Here is a 9,641-nt window from a genome sequence, read left to right as displayed (position 1 = left end):
TCAGTAGCCCTGCTTTTCCTAAGATTGTTATGAAGAATAATAACTAAAATGATTGGTACTGTGCAAAGTATAGGGTGTTCTTTAAATAACAAACAACATTGCATGTTAGTGTTGGTTCCACTAGACCTTGCTCGTCTCTTACAAAGAGGGTAAACATTCATTTAGAATTACAAAGGCTAAGCACATGCTCAGCAAATGACTAAGAGTAAAGGATTGGACCTCTTCATGTACATGGTACATACAGACTGTCAACACTTTGTAAGTGAGAAGACTAAAAGCTCAGCCTAGCTTTCCAGTATCTGAAAGTCAGTTATAGAGGGTAGTCCCCTTGCCATGTGCACCAGATCGTCTTGCTTTGTGGCGATAAACAACTGTGGTTGGGCAACCGAGGTGAAGTAGTTCTTACTGCCATGGCTTTCCCAGAAGAAGAGGATGTTGGTGTCATCACCTGTGATGGTTTTGGGAGTCTCAGGGATCTCCTATGAAAGGAGAACAGAATTCTGTTAGAGAACAAGAAGATGATAGAAAAAGAACTCAACCCCTTGGCATCTGGCCTTCGTGAGAAACAGCACTTTAGGACTATGGCTCTAATGTGATGATATAGGTTCTTCATTCATTTGTTCATTCAGCAAGCATTTATTAAATGCCTATTAGATGTATGACCCAGTCTATTCATAAGTGTTGATTTACTCAGCTGATTAGAGAGAGATCTAAATTACTCATGAGGACTGCCAATGACACTAGCACTAGTGTCTCACCGTAGCCAGGCAGGTAAGTGTGAACATTGTTCATGTCCTGCTTTCAACATAGGCATAAAGCATTTTGCATCAAATCTGAGCACTGGTGATTCTAAGCTTCCTAAATATATTGACCTCTAAGTGTGCAAATCATATCTTTGGGAAAACAATTTAGCATTTAGATGACATTTATCTTTGTATTTAAGTCAACAATTGAAGGTTAGACACACACACAAACACAACTTCCCAGGTATATCAGTAGTTAAACCGTTTCAGTAGAATTTTTTTTAGAATGTACTCTTCCTGTGAGTATGAATAGAATCTAACAATACTTTCATGGAAAAATAGATTTCAAATTCCAAGGTGAGATGCTTCTTTCCTATTCTTTTCAATCTAAAGCAAGTAAATATCCTTCTTGAGGTTTCCTTGGGGTTTCAAATGTCAGCAAGAATTTTATTTCCAAAACTTATTCCTCTCCTAGTTGCTGCCATCTCAGTAAATGCAGTTTCTCCTCTTCCTCCTGTTAATTGTATCTCTAAAATGTAGCCCAATTCTATTTCTTTCCACCTGTTTTCCTTACCTGCTCCACCCATGGCTGCTGTTATAACCTCCTAATTGGGTTCTCTGCTTTCTCTCTCTCCTTCCTTCTGATCTGTTCTCCATTTTAGGAACTATGAGTGAGGTTATGACACTGCACTGAGTGAAACCATTTAATGGTTTTTCTTTGTAAAAAGTGAAATCCAAATGCAAGCTCTGTAAGCACTAGCCACTGCATATCTTTCCTCCTTCTCACAGTGCCTCAGCTCCAAGACTGCTTTTTCTGATTCTTGAAGCTGGCCTTAAAGATCCTGAAACTCTGGCTCCTGGGTGCACTCAGAGCCTCTGTTTAGAATGCCCACTCCACCCACCACATGGCATGTTCCTCCTATCAGCATCTCACAAGGAGCTCTCCTCTTGCCACTCTGTTTAAATAGCACGCCCCCATTTTTCTCTGTCTTAGCACCCAATACATTTTCTTTGCAGCATCTTGTACTTTTTTGTTGGTTGTTTGGCTTGTCTATTGTCTGTGTGCCCCAGAAGACTAAGTGCTATAACGCTAGGGGCTTTGACTCACACTGCCTATATAGCTGTTGGCACTATGCTTGGAAAATAGAAGACTCTCAATAAATAATGACTGTTGAATGAATTCATGAGTGAAGCTACTGCCCTACTCTATAGATATAACTTTCATTTTGTTCAATCCAGTTAGAGAAGCATACACATCCACATAAATTCTACCTGGGGATGGGAGGCCTTGGGTTATATATTTACTGAATAAGAGTCATCAGTGGAGAAAACATCCAAGGCTACAGTGGGCGTGCATGTGTGAGCTTGTATGGTTGAGGGGAACCGTGGTAGTGCAGATGGGGCTGGGATAAGCGATAATGCTGGTGCCTCTGAAGAGGGAGAGGCACTGCAGTCAGCAAGCCTGAGTTTGAGTCTTGGCTCCTAGCTTTTTGCTTTGTGCCCATTGGCAGGTGATTAATCCTCTCTCATCTCAGTTGGCTTATTTGAGTTTCTTGGAGGCAGGCCCCACTGTCCTAATGTCTAATATCATGTAGGTCAGATAATAGATGTCAGTGAAGATTGATGGAATCAATGGATGCCCTGGGATGGGAGGTGAATAAAGTCATGCAGGGGAAGGGACAAAAAGGAAGCAGGCAATTTAGCTCTTGTTCACTCTTGCCACTTCCATTGTACTCTCATGGATCCTACCTAGGATTGCCTGAGCATGGGTGAGAGGCCAGGTGGGGTTGTGTGGGCAGGTGGTAGGGAGGGAAAAGGACAGTGCCACCCTGCTAGGGCCGGTGCCTATTGGGCTCATTTACAAATGTATGAGATGTAAGTGAAGGAAAGTGCAGACTAAGGACAACTGACCTTCAGTAATACCGGTTGGTCTTCATCCTGGGCACACACAAACAGTTGAGTATTTGAGATTCTTAGAGTCACAGGAATTTTAGTATCATCTCTTGATCTATAAGCACCCATGTCAAACTTCACTGGTGAAGAGAATAGCCAAAAAGAAAGTAAATCCACTGTGCTATTTGTATAAGATCAGTTCTTATGTAGATATTGTGTGTGGGTGTGTGTGCATGTGTGTGGTTAGGTTCACATCTATGGTGTGAATATCTGGAAGTCCAGAATGGAATTCTATACACCTTACAACGTCTGCCACATTTACCAGGCAAGTAAATACTTGGTTAATGTTCTTAGACTTTCTATCTTGAATGAATGCGTGGGAACCAAATATATATTTGTTGAATCTCTTATGATTACACTGTGGGATAAGATCCCACAATTTGTTAGATCAGGAGTTCATAATGACCTAAGGTGGAGGGGTTTAGGAAACTGATACACTCACATGTTGCTAGTGATACTGAAAAGGGGTTCAATTTTCCTCAGAGAATGATGTTTAATAAAGCCATAAAATTATTACACCTACGATCTGGAAGTTCCACTTTGGGATATGCTCCAAAGAAATAGACAGATAGAGAAAAAAACAATAATGTCTATGAAGATATTTGCAACAGAGATATTTAGAACAAACTCAAGGGACCAGCACAGCAACATGGTTGAACACTCTAGTGCCATTAAAAATGGCAAATACACATATGATGTCAATATGTGGGAAGATTGTGTGAAATAATATTAAGTAGGAGCATAGAACACAAAATAATTTGTAAATGTTGTAGAGTGGAAAGCATGTTAGCTAAAGTACATCCAATCAGAAAAAGTCCTACTTACTTATTGGACAGTTGCCTCATTGGATTTTTTTTTTTTTTTTTTTTGGAGACATGGTCTCTCTCTGTCCCCTAGGCTAGAGTGCAGTGGCATCATCAGACCTCCTTGTGACCTCAAACTCCTGGCCTCAAGCGATCCTCCAGCCTTGGTGTCCCAATATGCTAGGATTATGGGTGTCAGCCACCACCCCTTGCCTCTCTTTGGATCTTTAAAAATAATTTTGTATACTGTTGATATGTCCTGAAGCTAAAACATGTCCACCATGGAAAGTGGATCTGTGTGACAAAAGCTTTTGCACACTAAACTTCATCTTTTAGACTGTATTTGCAGCTTATTGGTAGTTTTGTCTCACCACCCATGTTATCAAAGATAATAAAGGTCTTCCTAGTTTGGTGTTATTTGTAAGTTTGATCAGCAGGCTTTGTAAAGAAGAGTGATTGTTCTTCACTGGCTTTTGGGTAAATTTGAGTAAGTCATTTAATATTTCTGAGAGTCAGTTTTCTCATCTTTAAAATTGAGAGTTAAGGCCAGGTGCAGTGGCTCATGGCTGTAATCCTAGCACTCTGGGAGGCCGAGGAGGGAGTATCGTTCAAGGTCAGGAGTTCGAGACCAGCCTGAGCAAGAGGGAGACCCCATCTCTACTAAAAATAGAAAGAAATTATCTGGACAACTAAAAATATATATAGAAAAAAATTAGCCAGGCATGGTGGCACATGCCTATAGTCCCAACTACTTGGGAGGCTGAGGCAGTAGGATTGTTTAAGCCCAGGAGTTTGAGGTTGCTGTGAGCTAGGCTGATGCCATGGCACTCTAGCCAGGGCAACAGAGCAAGACTCTGTCTCAAAAAAAAAAAAATCGAGAGTTAAGAATATCTGAAAGAATCAAGAAGATAGTAAATCAGCAGGCTTTGTACTTCACCTTGTCCTCCCCAAAACGGGAAATTTCTCTCTTGTAGAACTTCCAGATATAGCTGAAACTTCTGTCGTTGCCTGAGATTTTTTTTTTTTTTTTTTTGAGACATGGTCTTTCTCTGTCACCTGGGGTAGAGAGCAGTGGCGTCATCAAAGCTCACTGCAACCTCAACTCCTGGGCTCAAGCGATCCTCCTGCCTCAGCCTTCCAAAGTGCTAGGATTACAGGTGTGAGCCTGAGAATTTTTTACCAGGAGTGATGTGCTTCAACCTATTCCAGAAGAATTGTTTAAACCAGGAATCTAAAGAAATGTATTTTTTGAAAGCAGAAAGCTTGAAATAAGTAAATAAATAAAAAGAGGGGGAGATGACAGAGTTGGCCATTTACCTGCATCATCCAGATTATTTATTGCCGCAGCTGTGAGGTACTCATCCGAGGGGGCTCGAACTATACTTTGACTGAGGGAGTCATTGAGGATGAATTGGGTTTTGATGATCCTCATAAAGCGGTAACTTGTGTTGCTCAGGAGGTAGGAAGGTGCTGACCTGGGCTCGATGATTCCTAGAACGATTATCACAAGTTCAGATTACTGTCTGCATATAAACGCAGACGATGTATACACTCGAGTACAAGCATAGAAAGTAGCTCTGGAAGGGATGTTAGGAATATTCCAATCCAGGTGAGCAAACACAGAGAAGTGAAATCACCCTGTCAGCAGTGGAACTGATTCTAGGATTATCCTTGTGGTTACGTATTTGCTTCTTTTTAAACTTTGATTCCTCAGGAAACAGTTTTGTTGTTCTTTTTTAAAAAAAGGTTATTGGTGCAACTTTCTCATTTTGCATTGTTTGGAGGTTTCTAAGTGACCAGGAAGACTACCAGTGTTCCCCATCTATACTTTCAAATGAACTCACTCAGGAAAAAATGAATACACTAAAAATTATATATATTACTCAGGGTACAGGTCTACCACCTTTCTAGAAAGTGGTATGTATCAATAGCTTCAACAGTCCTCATGACTCTCAGTAGTTCTGCTTCTAGGAATCTATTCTAAAGAAAGAAATGGTGACAGAAATGAAAATTTAATGATGTAAATGTTCATTGCTACATTACTTATACTGGCAAAAGATTAGCACTCTAAAATGTTCTTGATATTGCTGAGTGAAAAAAGCTAGATATAAAATTAGACATAGTGTGATTCTAATACTGTTAGACATGTTTGTTCATGTGTGTGTATGCATATAGAAAAGACTTTAAGGAATGGTGCCACAGTGCTGGCAATACATGTGATTTTTATTTTCTTATATTTTGTCACATTTTAAACCTTCTAGGTGGACATGTATTATTGCTTAGATGTTATCCTAAAAACAGGAATATTCGGTTTATGTTTCATGTGGAGGTTTGTACTGTAAAGGCATGGGGGAAAAACCATGATTTTTGTAGTCAGATAGAACTGAATTAAATTTGAGGCTCTCTCACTTACAGATTATGAGCCTTTGGGCAGGTCGCTTCCCTCAATGAGCTTAGTTTTCTCTTATGTAAAATGACAATGTAGGGTTGCTGTGAGGTTTAGAGATAATTCTGCCATTAATAAATTAGTAGTGTGTGTAGTATGAATAAAGGTCATAGTAGTAATAGCAGTAGAAATAATAACAGCTAACATTTATCAGGTGCTTACTATGTACCAGACATTATTCTCGTCCAGAAGTTTGGGAGTATTGACTCATTTAATCTTCACAACACGCCAGTGAGGCAGGGACTCTGATTATCTCCATTTTACAGTAGAGGAAACTGAGGCACAGAAGGATGAAAATAACATGCCCAAGGTGGGCACTCACTAACAGTGTATAGCTACTTTCTCCTGAAAGAGTAAAAGCCACACGACCTTTACAATATGGCCCAGAGATGAGCCCATGAGCAAGTAAGTGTTCTAGATTCAGGCCACTGCTAATCCTTCCCTCCTGGAGAAGGATAAAAATTAATTTGTCTTCCTTATAGTTACCAGACTAATGCTTGGTTTCCCACCTGTTATTCTGACTCCAGGTTCTATTTTCTCCTATACGCTATTGTCCCCATTTACCTAAAACCGGAGAGCAAGGTTATTATTGTGCTCGAGGCTTTACCTTCTTCTGAATTATTTGCAATGGCCTCCAGGTCATCATCAGTGATGTGTTGATCTAAACTCAACCGTCTCTTCTTCAGAACTTTCCCATCGTCCGCAACCACCACCACACTCTCTTTGAAGGTAAACTTGGATGTCTTAGAGGTTTCAAAGGTACTCAGAGACACAAATTGACCCATGTAGTCTTTATGATGCAGACTGTAGCTTGCATCATAGAAGGATTTCTGTGAGGAAAGACAATAGAAACTGAGAGGCTGTCCATGGCGTAGGAGCTACATTCAACAGACTTAGTGAGAAGGATCTCCTTTTTGGTCTTGGGTAATTCTCGTTTATCAGTCCTCTCTCCCTCCCCTCCTCCTTTGCTCCCTCGCCTCTCCCCCTTCCTTCATTCCTTTCAGGATGAAGGGATGTGATTTCTTGGGAAGAATTTTCCATCCATTTGCATGCTCAAATATGAGATGTTGTAACTAAATAGGTTAACAATGATCTCAGTGAGTTGCAGCCTTCCAATTAGTTCCCTCTCAGGAGGTTAAATGTCTACTTGATAATGCTCAATATATTTTAGAAATACTCCTTTGGGTTTAGCTTTTTAAGCCAGTACCAGAGATGCACAAGGCAGTGCTCATACTGTCTATTTGTGGCCTTCAAACACAATAACACAGCTTGGTGAGTGCTTGCAGATTTCCCACTTTCCACTGTCCTGCTTCCTATCCCTCAGCTTCATGGGCAATTGTGTTTGGAGGATGCTCTCTAATTTCTGATGTTGGTGTCAGAGAGGACAATCACAACACATCACATTAAGAGAGAGACTGCTGGTGAAATAGGCTGAAGAGGCTGTCCCAGGATGGCATAACTAACATCCTGATGAAACCTGGTCCAGGAGACTCCAGCTTTTGGGGATTTGGGAGAGTTCTGTTCTCTTCTGGGAAAAGCTGGTGAGGATGAAGAATACCACCAACTATTAGTTTAGAGAGGCAGCTGGCCTCACTTATAATGAAGAAATGCAGGTCTCTGGACTTCTAGTCAAGCTAAAACAAAAGCATCTAGGATTCAAGCCATTTCTCTTCTCTTCTGATGAAGAACTACTGCATAAGGATAGCAATCCCATAAGAATTACAGTCATTTGCTCACCTGATTCAAAGAAAGATGATCAATGGTGGAACTGTATTCTTCATTTTCACTGTCAAAATAAGATGATGAGAATGTAATACTGTTTGTTTTTCATTATGGTCCCTGGGCAACCTATTTTAATGACTGTGTTAGCTTTGGGTAACACACATACACACACACAAACATACACATACACACACACACACACACACACACACACACACACACACACACACATGGCCATTACTGGCATCTTTGAAAATTAAGGCCTTCTAGACATACACATACATACAGTAATTCATAGCTCACTAATTTGGAATTAGTAATCATCAAGACAGGCCTTGAACTTTACCTGTGCTTTAGCTATAAAAATTGGGCTTGGCTAATAAATTGAAGAGCTTTAATTTCAGGGAAAAATACTAAGCTCCTTAAAAGAAAAGAAATATAATACTTTTGAAGCACCTCATTTTCATTTTAACCAAATTGATCATATGTTACACATTGCTTTCATGTATTCACTAAGACAGATTTAATAATTTATTCTTGGTAAAATATCCAGGCAACATTTTGACAGCCTAGTTTCTGTTAGTATTTAGTATAGATAAGAGGAACATCACGTTAGTTTAAAAATGTTCCATAATTTTAACTTTTTGTTCATTTACATTTCTTCTATCTCTGAATGAGGTTGGACTGTGTATGTGTATTCACAGGCTCAAATTGCTGTGGAGCCATTTTTTACTCCCAACTGAGATCGAGTTTTCCTGACAATGGATTCTCTCTCAGACAGTCTATTAAAACCCATTCCTGTATCAGAGCATGTGAACTCAACCGAGGCTGTCTAAGTTGATGTTTAAATTCACATAGGACTCAGCAGACGTGAAAAATAATTTCTCTAAAATGGCTGTCTCCCTGCCAGTGTAATCTCAGTTTAACATGCTGGAGGCTTAGTTTTCCTGCGTCTTCTCTGAACCTGCTCTGACTTCAGGGCTAGTGCACATCTCTAGAGCCTCTGCCTGACTTTATGCTGGCCACCGTAATGCCCAGCTGGATTCTGATGAGCCTTGAACCCCTTGTTAAATCACAGGAGATAGAATCTTATTTCTTACCTGTAACAGTTCTTCAGGTCTTCAAACAGGTCGGGAACTCTGGCCATCTTAACTTCTGCAACGGAGAACACCTGTGGCTGTCAGCTAGGACAGCCTCTGAACCAGATGCCTGCAAGGGGAGACACGTCCACTTTGTGCTTCTCGAGAAAATTCACTGAATGACTTAGTCTACACTCAGCATTTCCCTCATTCTTTTTCTCTCTCCCTTGAATTATTTTTATATGCATCTGCCTCCTCTATCAGATCGTATGCGTCTTTCAGAATGTTTTATTTATCTTGGCATTCCTTATGTGCCGAACCCAATGCATTGCACATAGTAGTTATTCAATGAAAGTTTGAATCGGTTAAAAAATAACCCCACAAGAATAAGGTATTTGCCTTACACAGATGCTAGAGAGAGACAGAGTTGGAAATGTTCGATTTTCTCCTAATAGTTGTTGGTGGCAGAGATTTCTTCCCAAGGGAAGGCTCAGACATACCCACCGATGCCCTCACAGGAAGCTAGTTCTTCCGTCCCCCAGCTTCCCATCAGTAAAAGGAGAGAATCATTTTCTGAAATCGGACTGTGATTCTAGCTCACACACCAAACCAGGGAGAGAAAAGAAAAGAAAGAAGGCAGAGGCTGTTGTTTTAGAGAAGGCAGGCAGTCTGAGAGAAAACAGCTGAGGAGAAAAATTTAAAAATACTTTAAAAGCCAAAGATGTGATAAGGACAATACCTTTGCTGACTCAAGCGTCAATGAAATGACTACCTCTCTGGCTGGAAGCTTCAGCCTGAGTCAGGCTTCTTCGCCCTTTTGTAATTGTCCTGGGTAGGCGTGGCCACAAGTGTGTTGCGTCACGGGAAATTCACAGGGAATAATTCTGGTTTGTTC

General features: G+C 40.5%; 1 protein-coding gene across 1 annotated transcript; it reads right to left on the bottom strand.

Annotated features, from left to right (window-relative positions):
- Positions 1-211: 211 nt before the first annotated feature.
- On the bottom strand, positions 212-8,814 carry IL1A (interleukin 1 alpha). The gene is made up of 6 exons (XM_045548897.1): positions 8,768-8,814; positions 7,683-7,731; positions 6,553-6,775; positions 4,817-4,990; positions 2,655-2,776; positions 212-479 (listed from the first exon to the last, which is right to left on the bottom strand). Exons 1-6 carry the CDS (start codon positions 8,812-8,814, stop codon positions 285-287), a joined length of 810 nt encoding a protein of 269 aa, XP_045404853.1. The 3' UTR covers positions 212-284.
- Positions 8,815-9,641: the final 827 nt, after the last annotated feature.

The sequence above is a fragment of the Lemur catta genome, chromosome 4 (assembly GCF_020740605.2).
Source record: "Lemur catta isolate mLemCat1 chromosome 4, mLemCat1.pri, whole genome shotgun sequence".
Lineage (NCBI taxonomy): Eukaryota > Metazoa > Chordata > Mammalia > Primates > Lemuridae > Lemur > Lemur catta.
The sequence above is the reverse complement of the archived record's forward strand: the minus strand, read 5'-3'. Positions and strand labels throughout refer to the sequence as shown.

What these genes read in the sequence shown, in the direction of transcription:
- IL1A (XM_045548897.1), bottom strand. Translation starts at nt 8,814, where the DNA reads ATGGCCAGAGTTCCCGACCTGTTTGAAGACCTGAAGAACTGTTACAG. An exon ending in TGCAAATAATTCAGAAGAAG is followed by an intron (nt 4,991 to 6,552) that starts GTAAAGCCTCGA and finishes TAATCGTTCTAG; the next exon opens with GAATCATCGAGCCCAGGTCA. An exon ending in ACCAACCGGTATTACTGAAG is followed by an intron (nt 480 to 2,654) that starts GTCAGTTGTCCT and finishes CTCCTTTCATAG; the next exon opens with GAGATCCCTGAGACTCCCAA.